The 19,886-nt window shown below is 40.3% G+C and overlaps 1 protein-coding gene across 2 annotated transcripts in view; it reads left to right on the top strand.

The window, feature by feature from the left end:
• The window catches only part of LOC148330113 (cGMP-dependent protein kinase 1), a 91,506-nt gene that overhangs the window by 56,628 nt on the left and 14,992 nt on the right, over nt 1-19,886 (top strand). For both annotated transcript variants that reach the window (XM_088304898.1, XM_088304897.1), the window contains exons 4-7: nt 8,086-8,191; nt 11,982-12,045; nt 13,520-13,597; nt 15,130-15,224. In XM_088304898.1, coding sequence (XP_088161024.1) covers nt 8,086-8,191; nt 11,982-12,045; nt 13,520-13,597; nt 15,130-15,224 — 343 coding nt within the window. The remainder of the gene's footprint in view (nt 1-8,085; nt 8,192-11,981; nt 12,046-13,519; nt 13,598-15,129; nt 15,225-19,886) is intronic.

Genomic DNA, 19,886 nt, shown 5'->3' with positions numbered 1-19,886 from the left:
TACATAGTACAGATGATGGCAGGTGGGCTGACACACGGCAGAATATTGTTCTGGCAGCTGCTGCTCCGACTTTTGAGCCTTCTGGAGGAGAATATTGGCATCTGGAGTTTGCTGCTGATTAAAACAAATAGCGGTCTGTTTTGCAATTTGCAGATATGTGAAAGCTGTCAAAATGTGTTAAGCTTTGGGGCAGTTTTATAAAAAGTGCTCAAATAGAACCTTTGTTCGTCCTCCATTCCTTCAGAATAGCAGGTTGCAACAAATCGGGGCTGAACTGGAGCAAAAAGTGACATTTGTTCATCCCTGCGATAATTTTCTGTGAGGTTACTAACTAACTAACTGACTAACTAGCCAGGTTGGGGAAATTGGTCAGATAGTTTTGCGTAACCTGCTAACTAATTCATTAAAACCAAACTAGCTTGCAAGCCCATGAAACACTTTTCTCCAAGATTTTGTAGTTATCAATTATAGCCTCCGGTTTTGTGTAACTACAAACTAACTAACCTCGCTCACTTTCTCACTCACTCACTACACAGCTAGCTCGCTAACACAGGAACCACTCATCTACAACGTTTTATAAAAATTGGCACTTAACCTGCTTAGGAGCTAACTTACTAACTCATACCTTAATCGCTTGCTAGTTAGCTAGATACAGTAGCAGATGGATGGAGTGTTTTGGTAACCTCACTTTATCGGAGAAAAAAATTTATTTCTATGAAAAACCACAGTATTTAGAAAATAAAACATGAACAATGTTTATTCATTTAATTTAGTTTTTAAGTTCGGCGGGCCGGATTAAAACGTTTAATGGGCCGCATTTGGCCCCCGGGCCGTAGTTTGCCCATGACTGACTTCTACAGTATTGGTAAAAACAAAAAAAAAAAAAAAGGAAATTACGTTAGTATAGAAACCGTTAATTAAAATCAGCTTCAGGTTGTTGTCCTAATTTAAGGCTCACTAGCGACCCAAGCATGGCCTGCTAGGTGGTAAAAAAAAAAAAACAAGTAGGGAATTCCTGATGTGTTTACCTGCAGCTCTGTGCGTGAACGTGGCATCTAATGACCCGTCGTACTTTCTCACGCTCCGTTTCCATCAGTCCGACCTAACTTGATGCTTTTAATGACTTTAGGGAAATAGAGCTTGCACTGTTCCAGCGCGCTGCCATGACAGCTGCTGCACTCCTTCCGTAATTTGCGTGCGCGTGTGTGGGGGAAGTTGGAAAAAGCAGGCACGTCACATTTTGATGAGCAGGAACAATTCAAACGCCTTCTCTGATTATAATAATACACCCGAGTGAGAGCTCTCGCTCATTAGTTTGGAGAGCCAGCTCCTTGCTAAACATCGGCAAGTGCTAAAATGAACACCTGCGGGTAAGAGCATCGGAATAAACAATGCAGCGCATTTGATTATTATCATTTCACACATTTTCTTTGCCGCATCACAAGGTTTTGATGATGAGCATGCTAAAGTGTGCGAGAGAGCGAAGAGTCTGCCAGGATTCTGTCTGTCTCATCATCCGGCGTCTAATCTTTTTTATTTATTTTTTGCCAATTTATTGCTTCAAGTCTCTTAGCGAGAGTGTTCACGTTCTCAGAGCACATTTTTGTGCATTTACGAGCTCTTAGCCACATGTAGCTTTCATTTTAGCTTTGTGTGAACAAAGTCTGTGCCAAAGTTTTTTTTATGCCGAAATTAGTATTTCCCGTTTTAGCAATTCAATGTACAAGTAACCCCTATTCGTGGCTTACTTTTCTCAAATGTACCCATTTTTGTGTTTTTGTGTGGAACCTATCCTCGGCTATTCTCTGAAAAAAAATGTTTTATTTACTTTTTATATAACTCTAAGCCATTTTTTATTAATGGCTCACGTACGTTCTGGCGTATCCTCATTTTCGCACAGGTGCTAGCCTGCTTTAGCATGTTTCGTTAGCATCAAATTAGTACACCGAACACATTATTGTCGTCATTACAGACAAGTTTAAAAACATTTTGTCGGAGGAGAAACTTTTTGTGTAATCCTTTTTTGCCATTACTGACGTGTATACACAGGGGCGAGCTTTCATTTGTATTATTGATGCTACGATGCTGACAAATGCATGTCTTGTTTTTAAACTCATCTCACTGCTTGAGACGGGTCTAATTTGTATTTAAGCACATTGGGGATAAGCCTGCCGAGTTTTGGGATAGGATTTCCTGCGGTGAAAACATACTTAAGCAAAATCATTTTCCACAAATGCACTGAGCTTGAGGTAAAAATACTCAAATACAGCAACAACGTAAACCGCCATGACGGAGTACACGGAAAATACGCTTTATCATTTAGTGTCACAATTCAATAGGCAACAAAGTGGATTATAAGACAAGCACATGTTCGATTTGCATAATGCCCGCGGGCTGAAATCCACTTACACTGACTTGCAACAAGGGCAAACAAATAAACGTCTGGCTTGTTTTATGTTGCGTAACATTAGGTACACTTTCACAATTTGATGAGATCGTTCGCATCCACTGTTGATGGCACGTCTCATTTGGAATGATGCTCACAATGTGGCGTGGTTTTCACTGCTATTGTGTGAGCTGGGGCCAACATCAGCAGTAAGTATATTGTGCCATCTTGCGCATTTGCCAATCAAGGCTCGTTATTCGCTAAAACAAAAAAGTCATCCATTAACTAATGTAGCGACCTTGTGTATAGTTCACAAGTTCTGTAGTTTCCTGTTCTCTGGAGAGGCTATAAGGCAACAGGGCAGGGTGGATGGCGGAAGGCAGTGCTTCATTTAGACAAAAGTAGTAATTTGCTGCCAATACACTGTTGAGGTGAGTGGAGGAGCTTTATTTAGACAAAAGGAGTTATTTGCTGCCAGCGGGAGTTGTAAACCTTTTTAGGAGAGGCCTCAATTTTTTTATTGTATTAAAACTCACCCATTTGTTTTGTTTGTACTTAAGCCAAACCAAAAGACAAAATTAGTGCACTGCCACTGTCTTTTGCCATCTTGCTGCTCGAGAACAATGTTGAATCGAGTTGAGGTACTTCATTTGGACAAAATGAGTATTATGGCCCATCTAATGGTGTCTTGGTGCCAGGGAAGTTGCTTGATGTGTGTTGAGGGGCTTCCTTTCTACAAAAGTAGCAGTCTTGAAGTGATTTGAGGATATTTGTGAAGACCAAACGAACCAATCTTTGGCATTTTGGTGCCGGACTATCCCGTTAAATTGAGTTTTGGTGCTTCATTTAGACAATAGCAGTGCTTTGCCGCCTTCAGATGGCAATTTTGAGGCAATTATAAACCCTTACATGAGACGTTCCTTCCAGGTTTTTGCTGATTGCGACAGTGTTTGGTCACTATATTGTAACAACAAAAAAAAAAGTTATGTTCTGATGAACTGGACTTAGAGGGCGAAAACTAGTCGCATTTGATCTGGGCCGTGCAGTGTCCTACTCCACATTCTCTACTTTCCAGCCTGATGAATTCCTTTCCGTCATGGTGTGACTCTCCAAAACGTCATTTATCCTCCCGACACCCCCCGCTCCCCCGCCCCAAATTCCTTCAAATCTTTCATTTGCTGCGCTCAGCACCAGGAAGCTAATTGGCAACCCGCGAGCATTACAACATTCATCAGCGTCCTCGCTACCAGATAACTAGTTCCCCGGGTCTCAGTGCAATTTAGAGCAGCCTCGGAATAAGATGCTTACCCTCTGCGCGACGCTGCGGTCTGGCCGCACATCTTATTTCCCAGCGCCCCTTCTCTTGGTTCCGCCCCGAAACGCTCCTTTGGGCCCCGGCTTCGTGGCCGATGACGTCCGACCTCCCACTCATGTGACCGGCGGGTCAAATTAAAAGATGACCCTAATCATTTTTTGCCCACTCACTCCACATATATATCGCTTGTTGGCACATGAGAAGTCCTTTGAAGTCCCCCCCCCCCCACTCCATTAATGCATTTTTCTTTTGGCTTTCTTGACATTTTTTTTCGGATGCAGGTCGTGCAACATGTTTGTCCGAAACGTCTTTGTTCGATGCCGATTTGTGATATTGTGTCTCTTGTGATATAAAGGATGTCAGGCTGCGTAATGAGGGCACCTCCCCTGCTGAGCGGTTCTATTTATAAAGTTGTCTGGCGAGGGACGGAACACACGAGGAAGTTCTGTCATTTGAAATGTACAAGCAGGCTCAAAATGACCGTTTGTAGCGCATATTTACAGAACATTTCATCCTCATCTAGACTCATTTTTGAAATACGTTTTATTGATGTCATACACGTCACAGTCAAAATAGTCGGTCGCCTTTTGTTACGGACGGAAAACGCCGATCACCACAAGCATTGTGGCTTGTCACCATTTCACCAAATTTCGGTCTCACCACTTTTAAGTTATTTCAGTGTCAACTGTGGCTATTATTTATTTATTTTTTTAACAAAAGGATGCTTGTAATATTGCCCTGTGCCTGAGTTGTGTGTACAAAGGCAAGAACATAGTACCAACTGTACTGTACTGTACTGTTTGTGAACCCACAGCAGGCTCAGTTTTGTTCTGGGGCTGCTTTGCTACATCAGGCCTACGTTGTCCTGAATCTGTCGGGTACAGTGAAATCTCAAGACTATTGAGGCATTTTGGAGAGAAATATGCTGCATCGTGTAATAAAACGGTGTTGCAGTCGCAGGTTATGGATCTCCCGCCAGGCTAATGGCCCAACAGCACACACATTTTAGAAAAAAAAAACACACTGCTTGTATTTTTGGGCTAAATCAGTCATTTGAATTGGAACGATTTGAAGATATAAATTATTGATATTTATGGCAACTATGTTAGTTAGTGCAACAAAACAAGCTAGTTGTTTGCTCCAAAACGATTTACTGAGTTGTTTTCACGTATATCTTTAAGTTGGAGGATAATATGGGGGCCGTTAGATTGGTAAATTCTGGGTTGAGAAATGCGGGAAAATATTTTGTAACTTCACCGCATCGCAAATTTCTATTTGTTTTCATCGTATTTATATCGTGGATTAATTGCTGCATCGCGGAATTCTTTCCCCACACGGACTGTAACTATATTGTATCGTATTATTACACCTCAGACATGGGCGTTGGACTTTTGAACGAGTTGTAAAATATTCATGAACTCGCTATGAATGTCTGACTAACTTTTTCCACCTGCCATTTCCAGCTATCAGCCTACGCCATTAGCTCCATCCTCATCCGCAGTCTTCTACAAAAATAATAAAGCTCTGTTCGGGCACTTTCAACATGCCTCTGATTGTGGTTATAGTCGAAACTTTAGCGATCCCAAAGGAACTTGTGGTATCCACCAACCGGCAATAACACCAGGAAAGAAAAATGAAATCTCATTGAGTATCTCAAAAATGATTAAGTCACATGTGAGGTGAGTTGAAAAAGCAAGTGTGAGGTCATCTTAAAAGGGATAAGCTTAATATTTAAAAAAAAAAAAAAAAAAGCTCATAAAGTAAAATGATATAGAGCAATAGATCATTTGGAGTGGTGTTGCTCCCAATTTTACATCTGCGACATTAACCTGACCTATTATCCAGTGGGGTGTGTGAAGAGGAATTCACCCCCCCCTCCTCTCCCTCCCGCGACCTGCGCAGGAAACCGTTGGACCGATTATTTTAAATGTTAAAACTGCAATACAGAAAGGTACTGATCCCTGACGTGAATAGCAAAATTCTACGATTGCCAATAGATAGCACAAGGTAGCGCCAAAGCACTACTTTTAGGGCTGCACTTGCTGCTCTCACTGTAATTGGGTATTATGAGTGCATGCCCTGCGATTCGTTTGAAGGACCTTAACCTGCAATAGAAAAGCTAATTCCATAAATTATTGACGACCGTGTAAAAAGGTTTGTGATCACCAATGAATGCCACGACATTGCGACATTTTATTTTTGACAATGTCTGATTCAATCACACACAGTTTTATTGAAGCAATATTTTTATAATTTTTTTTAGGGCTTTGGGCTGAATACAAAGACAGCAAATTAGGTTTTTCAGCAATAAAAAAATCTGAAAAATCCCATCGGTCACTCAACAGTTAAATACCACAAGAAAAGCTCCAGAACCAGACAGACTGAAAAAAATCCAAAGACACCAAGATGTTATTTTCTCCACCCACACCCCCAAAATCGTCCTCCACCAAAGCCAAATAACGAGCCGTTATTATAGAAAATAACGATTCCCAAGTTAACTGGGAATAATGAGGCAAATAAAACCATTAGGAAAATAGAAGAGAGGATGGTCAGAGCCACTGTACGTGGATGACTCAGCCACGTTGAAATGTAGAGAGAGTTTTGAGGCCCCGCCGAGGACGATGAAACACACATTTAATGGGGGAACTTTAACGACACGCCGGCGCTCTCATGAAGCCAACCAGTCTGCTCTGCTCGGCACATAAACAAAACATCCACACAACACAGCGACACAATCGGGCCATGGCAAGCCATCAAACAGTAGGCTGTATATTGCTTCTGTGCACGTAAACAAAAAAAAAATCAAATAAGTCGAAATAAAATATTCCATGGATGGGATTTCCAGATCTATTTGATTTCTTATGAGTATAGATTGGACACAAGAACTTTACTACCGTTGACTGTGCAGTGCTGGCTTGAGATTGGAGTCACCTGACTCAAACGATTTCAAGATACCAGCAGTTGTTTGGCCAATTGCTTTTTTTTTTTTGCTGTTATTGCCACTCTCAGTCCAGGTTTCCTGTCAAACTAACAAAACAAACTGTGTATTCAAAGCTATATCTAATTTTTCACAATGCTAACGAACAAAAACTGTGGAGCAACGCGGGCGTGGAATCTTTATCCTCTGCCAAGAACGATTTACTGAGGCTTATTTAGGAGCTGAGACGTCCCCATGTTTGTGTTTGTAGTATACTTCCCCCTGGTGGTCAAAAGGCGCACAACAAAAGGAGCAGCCTAATTTTTACTCAATTAAAGCAACAAATTTGGTACAGTTTTCCGTTCTTTGCATTCTATTTGATTATAACTTCACAGATTTTTTTTTAAAATACAAAGGATAACACAGAATATATCTTTTTTCATATGGTCCCCTTTAAATATAAGTAACCAATTTGAACAGTCGAATAGATGCAGACAATAAATGGGAATGGAGCACTTACAGTAAGACCTGCAGTGTGTATCAAGCTTTAATATTGGCGAGATGTGACGGCCATAGCTAAAAGCTAGAATGACCAGAAATAGCTTTGAAAAAAAAACAAAAGTAATAGTGCAGAATATTTTATAGCCAAAAGAACTGTCCAGTTATGTAGCATATGGTCACATCAATGTACACCAGGCAAGGGTTGGCCTGATGCCTTCGGGCGAGCACAAATTCAATTCAGTGTTGGGAAAAGTTAGTTTAAAAAAAAATAATAAAATAAGATTTTGACAGTCCATGCATGTGGTGCAGAGGTTCTCATGCTAAATTATTTCATTTTTTTGTTATAATTCTCAGGCCAAACTTCTATATTTTCCTTTCACTGTTATCCGGGTGAACACTTAACTTAACCGAATTCAATCCAAACTCGACTTCTGTCGCAATGAACTCCCAATGTGCACCAATAATCCCCTGTACATGTTTTCTAGGATTTCCTTTCCACTCTGTATGCTGGCCTCAGTAATCCCCGCTTGTATCTTTCTTTCTTTTGCATGCCCACGATCTGCTCATGGATGTGATTGACTTTTCAACACTGCACACATCTTTCATTTTTTTTTGTTTTTTTTTATCAAGAAGACCAGGGAGAAAAGCTATTAAAAAAAGTCTTGACCTTCATTAGGATGCCATTGGGCGACTTCGAGCCAAGTCATGCATGCAAGAAATTCCAAAACAGCAAACAACAGTTTGCTTCTAAGATCTGCTGATTTATTTCTCTTTGCATTTTGAGAAAATGTGGTGGGGATTCTGGTTGCATATCAACTTCAATTTCAGATGCTTAAGATGTTTTCCTTATGCCTAATCTGCATGCACGACATTTGAAGCCGCCAGTGTGTGGGCTGGTTCTGTATATTGTTTGTTTTTTTTGTTTTTTTTTTAAAGAAATGCCTGTGTGTGTACTCTCATTTCCAGCACTGACAAACGTGAAGCTGTGGGCAATCGATCGGCAATGTTTCCAGACCATCATGATGCGGACGGGTCTCATCAAGCACACGGAGTATATGGAGTTTTTGAAAAGGTAAAGAATTCGCCGAACTAGATCTGATATCTGATAATAAAAGAAATAGAGTACAATACAGTGATGTGAATAATAATAAACATTTGCCCCCTTTCTTGAGTTCTGATGTATTTTTCTTTTTTATCCCCCAAAATGAATTTCCTGTTGACTGATGAGAGTAAAGTTTAACTTTTTGGGGGAAGGTGTCTGACCCATTAGGCGTGAGTGTGTATGTGTGTGTGATGTGTGTTGTTGTGTGTTTAAAAAAAAAAAAAAAAAAGCATAATTTAAGTCAAACATGGTTTGGGGCTGCTTTGCGACTTCAGGACCTGGACGACTTTCTGTGATTAATGGAACAATGAATTATGTTGCCTGTCAGGAAATGCTGCAAGGAAATGTTTGGCTCTCAGTCCATTCCTTCAAGCTCTAGCGCTCTCACTTTATGTGGCAGCACAACAACCCAAAACATTACAGCCAATAGTGGTAACAAATCCACCTCTGAATGGTCAAAAGCCAAAGTCCGGACTAAACTCAAATTGAGATTTCGTGGTGCAACCTTTTTTTTTTTTTTTTTCCAGATACGTTTGGATTATTTTCTCCTAATAATATCATCATTTAGAAACTGATTTTTACATTTACTAGGCATCTTTGTGAGAACTCAGGACAGAGGCAAATACTTTCTCACGGAACTCTATGTGCCAGCTACCTCTCACCAGGGTCCAAACTTAAATAAGTTATTCAAACCACTGATGTGATTCATCTTTATATTTATCCCCCGATGAGAAACCCATTATCACTTTAAAGGCCCGCTGACTGTTTTATCCAAGCGCATGCGCAATAAAGCATGAAAGACTGATCAAACGACACGGAAAGTGTTAATAAAGGTGAATGAGACCCGGTTCCCTGCTTGACCTTGCCATGTTTTATACGTCGTCCACCACTGTGGTCATGCCAAAGAAAGGTTTGATGCCTCCCGCCAGCGTTTACAGTCGTTGCCACCATGCCACTTCCCACAAGCTCGTCTCTACTGCAACAAAGCGCATGAATCACACTGATCGAAATCAGAAGCTGTCACTTTTTGACAGAGTTATTTCATGGCAGGCAGATGGATGCAGTAAGTCATCAGAGCCTCCCACTAAAATAACGTTTGGCCACAGGTGCGATGTCGTGGAAATGTCAAAACGAGCTGGAACAACGGCTGAAACCCACCCAAATTTTGTCTCACAGCACAACAGAGTAGTCAAATGAGGAACTCTGCGCAGTCATCAAAGACGTCGTTTACATTTTTTTTTCTCCGTTACCAACTCTCCACACGCTTTATTTGCACTGGCCCCACCCCCTCGACCAGCTCATCCAATCACACTCAGTTGCCTTCGTGACCTGGAAAACAAAACTGCAGTGTCGCAAAGATTATTATTACTATTTTTTTCGTTTTTTTTGCGGTATTATTTTTTTTATTATGGATTCCGGTTGTGTTACTGGCAACTTTAACCGTTCATTTTATAATTTTATTGACTATCGCTTGGCTTCATTTTGTCGTCAGCACACACTGTAATATAACAGATCGCCGTTCATACCGACCATTTTTTTGGTTTAATTGAGGCGTCCGTGTTGTTAATGTCAAAACAGATAACCGGCGATTAAATTGACTTCAAGCTATCGGCTACTCATAATTGTGCAGTTTGTCCAACCTCTAATTTGTATTCTGCATAAGCAAAACTCAAACCTGAAACTGAGCGTAGAATTTTAGCGCTATTTATTTTCATTTGATTAATGGTTACAACCAGCAATGTGGATCCTCTGCTCAGAACCTTTGCATACTACAAATGTAATCGCCTTTTGACTTCCATGAAACCAAAATCACACACTTACCTTTTCTAGTAACCGTGTAATAACGACCAACCTGGACTCATCTCTTTGGAGCACATTTCCCATTTGCCTATCTAAGAAACACACCAAAATATTCATGAAGCAAAAGAGAATAGATTCCAATTGCATTAATGTCCGTCGCGACAAAGCCAGACGTCGCCTTGCGAGATAGGGATCACCTTCCTCTGGATGATTGTATTATTTAATAGTTGGCGCGTAGCCAGACGCTCATATACAGGATCCTCGAAAAGGTCAAAGTCGTATCATAAGCCGCATGATCATTAGCGCAACTTGATTTTCGCCCGTGATGGGTGACTTCTGTATTGTGATTTGGACCGCCAGCTGTTGAGTCATCAAATATGACTTCAAAGCTGACAGCCCTGTTGAGACTTTTACAAGCACAACTTGTCGACATAAGGACTTTGAGGTGTGACTTGTTTGGAAAGTAAAATATGGAAAACACAAAGGTAAGAAGACCCATATTTCTATCAGGAATAAGCTGAAATTAATTATATTGAATAAAACATGTAATTATATTGAATAAAACCAAAATTGGAATTGAAGCTCCCTCATCAAACTCATCACAAGGATGGCACTGCCTTTGCACGATGCTGCCCCCTAGAGTTGAAAAGCTCACCACCTGAACTAAGAACCTGATTAAATTCCTGTACATTTCCTCTCAATTATTATTTGATACAAATGTGATTAAATTACATTATTAAGATGGAAGCATTGCTTATTATTATTTTTAATAACACTGCTCGACAATATTTGAATCAGTGATAGCTTTATATATTTCTAAATGTAATTTTTATGCCCATTTCATAAACGTCTTTCCTTTTTTTTTTCTAGCCCATCAGATTTTTTAAAATATTTACAATAAAATGTAGATTTTACCATGCGATGTAATTCATATGAAAAATACTTGCTCCTGTTGCGGAACGCTAAATTTATAAACTTTACTAAATACATTACAATATTACGCATATTATTGCAATTATTATATTATTATTATTATTATTATGAAATTCTGATGTGCGAACAAACAAAATTTGAAAATATTGTTGACTTCTATGGCCTATATGTATATATTCTACCAGTAAATATTAATAAAATTGAATTAAATTGATTATAATTTTTTTTAAGTTTATTAAGAACAAATACATATGTTTTTAAAATAACAAGCCCCAAATCCCGCATTTGAGCTGCTAGCGTATTTTTGTGTCCTGTCCTGCCATGTGTGTGGAGTGTGAGCATTTATTAATATTATTATATTTTATTATTTTTTTTTTTTTTACTATAATAGTGTGCCACCTTGTTCTCACATTTCCAGGCCGGAACTACAGTGAGGCCAAAGGGTCAAAATAATCTCAATATTGACAACAAAAATGTATGACTTTCCACCGGGCCGTGTCAGCGCGACGCCACTGCGTCTGATCACTCCACTATTGTTGCCTCACCTCTATTGAGGAAGTTTGGAGCGGAATAAAGAGATCAGCAGCGATGAGATGATTCCGATTACTGTAATACAAACGTGGAAACTGGGCTGGGCGACGGGATGGAGCGAGACGCTCTGGCGAGATAAGCTCGTTGTTCGCCGATGTGGGATATTTCCCTTTCCTTGTTAAATAACATGGGGCCACTTTTATTTAGAAGTCTCAATAACAGCCGTGTGGTGTACGATGAAACTGCTGAAAAGCAAAAAAAAAAAAAAAAAAAAGCCTCTTTGTGGCACTTTCAACCTCCTCCACATTATGGCCCGCTGTGTAACCAGACCCTTTAACTCAGTTAATGCTTAAATATTAATTCGCACATGCTGTACCATAGCATAAACCGCCACCTATAGCATGATTCAGTCATTATTCATTACGAGCACTGTATGGATGACACCAAAGCGCGTGATTCTCACTTGAAAAGTACTTCCTTGTTCTTGTTGTTGCAGCGTGCCCACTTTCCACAGCCTGCAGGAGGACATTCTGAGCAAGCTCGCCGACGTCCTTGAGGAGGTGATGGCTCTCTTACTAACGAGACGCGTTCAACAATGCACTTGTCGAATTCTATACGATCGAGTCACAGTGAAATTAGGGTTCCAGATGTTTGGTTGACGCAGCAGCCAGTCGATCTGATCATTTGCAACGATTTTTTATATAAAGTTCAAGTATATAGGTAGAATGGGTAAAAATAATTTATGCGAATGATGACTTTTAACTCATTCAATACCAATGACGGCTAAATACGTCAAAATCCTTTTTTTTTTTAAATTTTTTTTACTGGGCTGGTCGTGAACAAGTTAATGTAAGTGAAATGTTCCCGGCGCCCATAGCAATCACCATTATTGCCTAAAGTGTGAGCCATCTATGTATAATGTAAATGCCCGATGGTTTGGATTAATCAGTCACAGTATGTCACCCACATGCCGTAGTTTTCCCACCCTTGAGTTAGATCTTGTTGCAGTTGTATTTCCAGAAACACGACACACAACTGTTGATTTCATGGAGCATTTCATCAACTAATGAAAGCCTTTCACACGAGCCAGAACAGAGTAATCAATTTTCCTAATGTCGTTCATAACCGTAAGCGCACGCTGATTTGAATCTTTCACCATCAGTGGAGCAAAAATGGATTTTTTTTTTTTTTTTTGCTGATTTCTCCCCTTGTGTTTCAATTAACAGAAAGCATCCGTGCAAATGCAATCGCAGAATGTTTCTCCTTGGTGGAACAGGTCTCCCCCCCCTGCATTTGTTTAAGTTGACTTTAACTTAAAGTTGCTGTCGTGAACACAAAAAAGGGCATTTGTTCAGCAAGCAACAAAAACAGGCCCGAGTGATAAAGAAGAAGGCAAGCTAAAGAAAGAATGTTTTGTGATTGGGGAGACTTTAAAAGACGTGGAATACTCTTTCTCAACTGATTAGTTACGTAGGAGGTAGAACGACTATCTGTTTTTGATATCCATGAAAAATGATCCTTTGTTTTGGTCCAGATGCAGCCAAGGATGCTGCTTTGACAATTTTTGTCACGTTTTGTTGCAACAGCCAACTTGCATTCAGACTCGTGTTGCTCTTGGCATGTACAGTAGCCTGAAAACACGAATTCCTGAAAACACGATTTTCATTGATTTTCAAATATGCTTTGCTTATAGAGCAAAGACCAAATCACCCCCCAAAAAATTACACAGGGCAAATGAATTAAAAAAACTGAACAAAACAAATGACATTTTCTTGTCGGAGTAACTTCATTCGACCAGTGGTGGTGCAATCAGGGGGGCCAATGAGGGCATAACCCCCCCCCCCCCCCCCCCCAACACGCACACATGCTCCACAAGTTGTTCCACCACCTCTGCATAGATGGCTTGATCAATCTGCACCTCTAGCATGACGTAAAAACATACCTCGTTAGCTGTGAAGTTTCGTGCCAAGAGAGGCAACAAGAACAACAGCACGTACCTGAAAGTCTCTCTCGTACTTTTTTTTTTTTTGTCAGACCCATTACGAGGACGGCGAGTACATCATCAGACAGGGAGCCAGAGGAGACACCTTCTTCATCATCAGTAAAGGAAAGGTGAGCGGAGGAAGATCTGTTGGCATGTCTAGCAGAAGAGGAAGAGTCGCTTTCATCGCCGTCACGCCGGCTTTTAGCACCACGCCAACTTGTCTCGCCCTTGCCGTCGTTGTTTTCCCTCGGCCCGCCATCTCATGACACCTTCCTCATTGCTGTTATGTTCTTGTCAATAAGAACGTCCTCGCGATGACACGAGAAATGCCCAAAGTGCAATAAAAATGGGATAATGGGGTGTGAGGGCGATGAAGAGATGTTCTGTTGCACTTTGCTTTTACTTGCAGACACACACACCCCCACACACACACACAAACACACACTTGACCTTTTTCCACATGGCTATTTCCCCTAATTTCCGCTCCAAGGAGACAACATAGCAGTGAACTTTGTGGAGAGGACACATGATTACATCTTACATCCTGCCTCAAACACACACACACACACGCACACACCCCCCCCCCCCCCCCCACACACACAGCTATTTTGCACACTGTCGAAAGGTTCTGAAGTGTTCTAGCCATACTACAGCAAAGACCCTATTTATTTTTATTTTAATTTTGAATGACATCAGACCCCAAAACTTGTCTGAAAGTTCCAACCAGTGTCTTTCAGTCGTAATTCTCTCACAATATTTCTTGTGAAATTTTAAAATGTTTTTTTTTTTTCAAACATGTCTATTTTTTCAAAACATATTTTGTACGCGTAATATATGTATGAATTTGAATTAAAATTCTTTTAAATGTTCCTATATTTAAGCAGAGTAGAGCTGGGCACTATCGCATATTTTTAGAATCGATTATTCTATCGATTAATCGACTGATTGGATAAAATTTTATATTCAAGTGTATTATGAAACCATTTGTTTATTTAGTATTCTTTAGTGCTAAATGACAACAACAAAAAAACAAATAAAGCAATACCACACACGAGGGATTGACCAGCGTTTTTTTAAACTGATTTAGTCATTGTTTTCCAAAGTAAAAGCAGATATTTGCAAATGTCTTGTTCTGATTAAACACTAAATATAATAATCAGTCAGCTTTCGTGAACAACTTCAGACAGCAGAATAATTACTGTTGAGCAACTGAAATAAGAGGATTGGATACTTTTTTTTTTTTAAATGAAACTAAACGGTCACTCAATTATTAAAATAGTTGTTGATTAATTTCATAATCTAATAGTTGTCAATTAATTGATCCATTTTGACTCAGATAAAGCACAATGTGCAAATGATATAGTGGCTAAAAATACTGAATTTTTGTTTTTAGGGTTTTTGATGAACACTTCATGATGGTGGTACGTTGAGAGCTAATTATTTTTTACGTGGCATTTGGTGTAAGAAGTTAAACACGCAATGGTCCGTGGGTCGCTTTTTGATGTATAAAAATTCACAGAAAATCGTAATCAACAGCTTCTTCCACATCCTCCAAAAATTGAGTGATGCAGCATCGTTAACTCTGACAAGTGACGTTCTTGAAATACACAATGGATTTGATTGATGGACATGTGACATCTTAGCTCGTCTCTCTGGCCAGGTAAATGTGACCAGGGAGGATTCGCCCAACGGAGAGCCCGTCTACCTGCGCAGCCTGGGAAAGGGCGACTGGTTCGGGGAGAAGGCGCTGCAAGGGTACGTTGATGCCTAACGACGCTGCCTCTTCCCATTTCGATCCTCTCTCCGTTTCGATTTCTATCACTGTCAGACGCTTTCTCTGCGTATCCTGCATTTATCCTCTCTAATTCGCTATCCGTCTTCCGCGTGTCTTTCATGGTAACCCTGTTGTGTTTATTTTTTTGTTGTTGCCAATGCTCACTCCGCTTGACAGGTGCAAATGTTTTCACATGCCACATGCGGACGCTCGCTGAAAATGTGTGGTTGTAGATGACAGCATTGTTGCCGAGCGAGTTGTTTCCAAATCTTTATTAATCCTAGATCAGGGATGGGCAACCTAAATGCTGGAGAGGGCCACAATTTTCCATCAGTGCTACTTCCTAACCAAATTTATGAAAAAAAAAAGTTTTAAAATATGGACAAAATGCATGCATGCGTGCAAAATGTGCTCCTATTATATTAAATTTAATTATAAATTATTTGAAATTATCAACAAAACCACATACTGTTATTTTCCTTTTTTTTCAATGCAAAGAGCTCACTTGCATAAAAATGACCATTCAAGGACAGCACAAAACTGCTGAACAGGAAACCAACATGAAATGAAAGAATTCATTTTGTGCGGCACAGAAATCAACTCACTCAGTATTTTGGTGTTATTGAGGTACTATGTTTGTCTTCTATATCATAGAGAGAGAGAGAGAGAGAGAGAGAGAGAGAGAGAGAGAGAGAGAGAGAGAGAGAGAGACTGAGACTGAATGTGTTTTTTCGTAGTTCTTCTAATTTTCGGCTAATTCATGACGCAGCGCTAGTATAGTCGAAAATTACAACTGATTGCGATAAACCAGCTGCATGTTATGATATATGACACAGATTCTATTTGGGGTATGCGCACCGCCAGTTCACAAGTTATTGTTTTTTTTTCACATTTTTTTACATTCTCTCAATGACCTGCGCCACCTTTTTTTTTTCCACGATCACTTTTACTATTAGTTACCGAAACCCATACACTCTTCTCCCACATATACCGTATACATAACGTAGCATCGCCATTTGCTTTGCTCCATAGCCTGTTTTTAAGGTTTTCGTCTTACATTTTGTAATTGACAAGACAATAAAAAGAAACGTGCATATTCACAAACATAATAGTAAACAATCACAATGAAGCCGATAGTACGTCTCTGGTGGGGGTCATTGGCGCACGCATACACACACCAAAGAGCCAGCTTGCATCTACTTGAAGCCTCAAGTGCTCCACGGCCACTGCAAACACTCTGAGTCATATCACAAACACTTTTGTCTTGAAGAACACTTAAGTGGAATAAATAAAATATTTCGTCTGGCGCAGATGGCCGGAGCCCCTGAAAGCTATTTTTACTCGGCCGCCTCTTTTGCTTGGTTGTGCTTTTTTTTTTTTTTTTTTTCGCTCCTTCTCTTTGATGTGGGAGGTAAATTGAAACTTTTTTTTTTTTTTTAAGAGAGAAACACATTTGAGAGAAGAGTGAGGCAGTAAGCGGCCAGTTGTAAAAAGAGGATGTTGCCATCTTGTGGTCAGTCAAGCCTCTTTGAAAACAAGCTCACGCGTGCGTCAATTCAACACTTTGAAGTGGAGGTAATATTCAAAATGGACTTTTAAAACTGTAAAAACGCAAATCAAATGAAAGAAATCATCACTTAAAAGTTCAGTTTCAAAATCCCAAATGGTTTGCTGCACTTTCTTCTCCATGTAGAAGTTGGAAGTGTGAATATTTGACAGGAATTTGAGTTCAAAACCCTACTTTGAAACTAACCCTAATTTGAAACCCTACTTTGAAACCCTACCTGGAAACCTTGACCCTAGTTTGAAACCCTATGTGAAAACCCTAAACCGATTTTAACACCCTACTTTTTGAAAGCCTAACCATTGTTTGAAACCCTAATTTGAAACCCCAACTCAAGTTTGTGTTGTCCTGTCCGGTCCCGCGATTGTATTTGTGTTGCAGCTTTATTTTATTTTGGTTTCACTCTGCACTTTTGGTTTGTGTTCGGTGTTGTGACATCCCGCTCATTTCTTTTGTGTTCCAAAGCCACTTTCCAGTTGCTGCGTGTGTGATTTTCTGCTGATTGCTCATTAAAGCGTTTTGCTTCAGCAAACTGAAGTACCTCGACAATTTGGCGACTCTTTGTCGCCGCTATCGTGTCTCTCAGTGATTAGAATAAGTAACTTGAATCTGATATTCCCTCTAGGAATAGGGGCGCTTTAGATTGCTGGTTATTGAAAAATGTGCTCGCAAACGTGTTACTGGCGTATAATTGCTTCATGTTTTGTTTTTGTTTTGTTTTTGTTTTTTTTATGACCGCAAACTTCAGACTACGAATCAACACCATGCTTCCAACCGGTTTAACCCCTCAGTAGCTTTGAGACAGCTGGCGTGGTGCAGATGGCCTGACCTTGACCACATGTTACTGACTAATGAAGCTACGCAAGATGACGTGCACGACATGCGTGACAAGGATAGGTCGGCCCTTCAGACAGACGGTTGTTTCAAATTGAAATCCGACCCAACAAGTGATGTGAATGAGACACTTGTTAATGGAACCGGCATCTGCGCTACCATTAAAAAAAAAAAAAAAAAAGAAGATGACATGACATCATTGAGTATTATGCAAAAGTCTTGGGCCACCACTAATAATTACTAGTAATTACACTGTAATTACGTGACACAGCATTATTGATGATATAGCAAATAGTAAAATATTTTATTGGCTTATTCTGACCATTTGTTGGTGTCTTCCAAATACAAATTTGTTTGTCTATACCAGGCGTGGGCAAACTACGGCCCGGGGGCCACATGCGGCCCGTTAAACTTTTTAATCCGGCCCGCCGAACTTGAAAAAAATTAAATGAATAAACCTTGTTAATGTTTTATTTTCTAAATACTGTGAAACGTGTTTGGTTTTTTTTCTCCGATGAGGTGAGGTTACCAAAACACTCCATCTGTCGGCTCCTGGTCCGGCCCCTCTGTCAAATTTTAGAACCCATTGTGGCCCTCGAATCAAAAAGTTTGTCCACCCCTGTTCTATATGCACAATGTAAAACCACAAAAAAGAAAAATTCTGTCAAATTGAGCCAAGTAGTGGACCGCTCCTTTTTACCAATAATTTGGTTTTCTTTGAAACAACTCTTTTTACAATGTTTTTTTAACAAATTTGAAAGTATTTAAAGAGTGTGGGATGGATTCATCAATAAATTATTTATTATTATCGTATGCTTGAATTTTTCTTAGATAACATGTTCTCCCAGAATGCAATTTCAAGACGATGGTCTGACCGTTTGTTTATTCACGCAACTTCATCTTCATGCCACAATGAGGACGTCGTTATGATTATCTTTCATCGAGCCCGGCGCTCCTTTTGTCCGCTGCGTCGTCTTGAGCCAACCAAGCTTTTGATGACTGTCTCGGCCAAATGTAAATGACGGCGGATGACGAGCATCTTGCAAGAGAGGCTTTTGATCCGAGGGACCCCCCCCCTCCCCTCCCCCGAAACCTCCCACCCCCGCCTCTCTAATTAGAAAGTTAACTGAGTGCTCGTGGATGAAAATCACCTCAAAGGTTTCTCTTGTCTTTGCACCGTCAATGTCGTCCTTTCATCTCTGAGGAGAACATGTTTACAAATCAAAGCGAGTTCTCCTTCTAATCCGTCACAGTGTGTCTTGCGCATGTAAACGCTTTTAAGCTGCACAATGATTCGGTTACAGGATTTATGTATTTATGTATTTATTTTTGGTATGATCTCACATATAGAATATCAGAGACGCCATATGGATGTCGCTAACAACATGTCAAGAGGTGAGAACTTCTTGAGATGAGGTGCATAGCCATCCAAACAAATTGCATGAAAAGCAGCAAGCAACCCTCGGAGCCTTGGACTGTAACCTCGCTTGAGGCCATTTTTCAAAAATAATCCCCAAAGAAGATCATTCAACGGTTGCTTGAACTTTCACCTTTAAAGCAACAATATTTAATACGCGAATCACGTTGAAGCTATTCTGCCTTGATGTTGACCCCGAATTTTCTATTTTCCCACTTAGTAGTGAGAGCTAGATGCTTTTCTGCTGCTTCCATTGTGCTTGTCTTGTTCCCGATATTTGGCAGTGGAGTGGAGTCCAAATCACTTGTTACATGCTCATGTTGCCGTTTGGCCCGAACGGCGACACTGCGTGCTTGTATATTATTTTTATAACCCTTATCCCAGGACACCAGATCGCCGTCAAATTACCAGGTTAATTCCTTCCCTCTGGGTCAGTAATCAACACGGCCGTCAACTCCAAAAGAACATTCTTCTCCGCTTTTAGCGTCTGAGCTAGTATATGCCGTACGTGCGTCCCGGACGGCATGTTTGTTCTGGCCTAATTAAAAAGCACCTCGTCTGTTTTTGTTGGCTTAGTGGCTAACTTAAGCCTCTGACGTGTGCAAATGACAGATACGGTTGCTGATCTTGTCAACGCAATGGCACACTATGTCGGGGGCGGAGTTTCAGGTCGTAATGAGAGGCAACTAACCCTTGAGGTTACCTCGGCCGGATTCATGCTTATGTAACCATTATTTTTGATACATGCGTCCCTTGCACTTGTTGTGCGTCGTCGTCATGGCGGAGAAGTGACACAGCTTCCTTGTTTGGGGGACTAATGAGCTCATG

Source organism: Idiotropiscis lumnitzeri, chromosome 9, assembly GCF_059441095.1.
Source record: "Idiotropiscis lumnitzeri isolate Australia: NSW breed Sydney's pygmy pipehorse chromosome 9, RoL_Ilum_1.0, whole genome shotgun sequence".
Lineage (NCBI taxonomy): Eukaryota > Metazoa > Chordata > Actinopteri > Syngnathiformes > Syngnathidae > Idiotropiscis > Idiotropiscis lumnitzeri.
The sequence above is the reverse complement of the archived record's forward strand: the minus strand, read 5'-3'. Positions and strand labels throughout refer to the sequence as shown.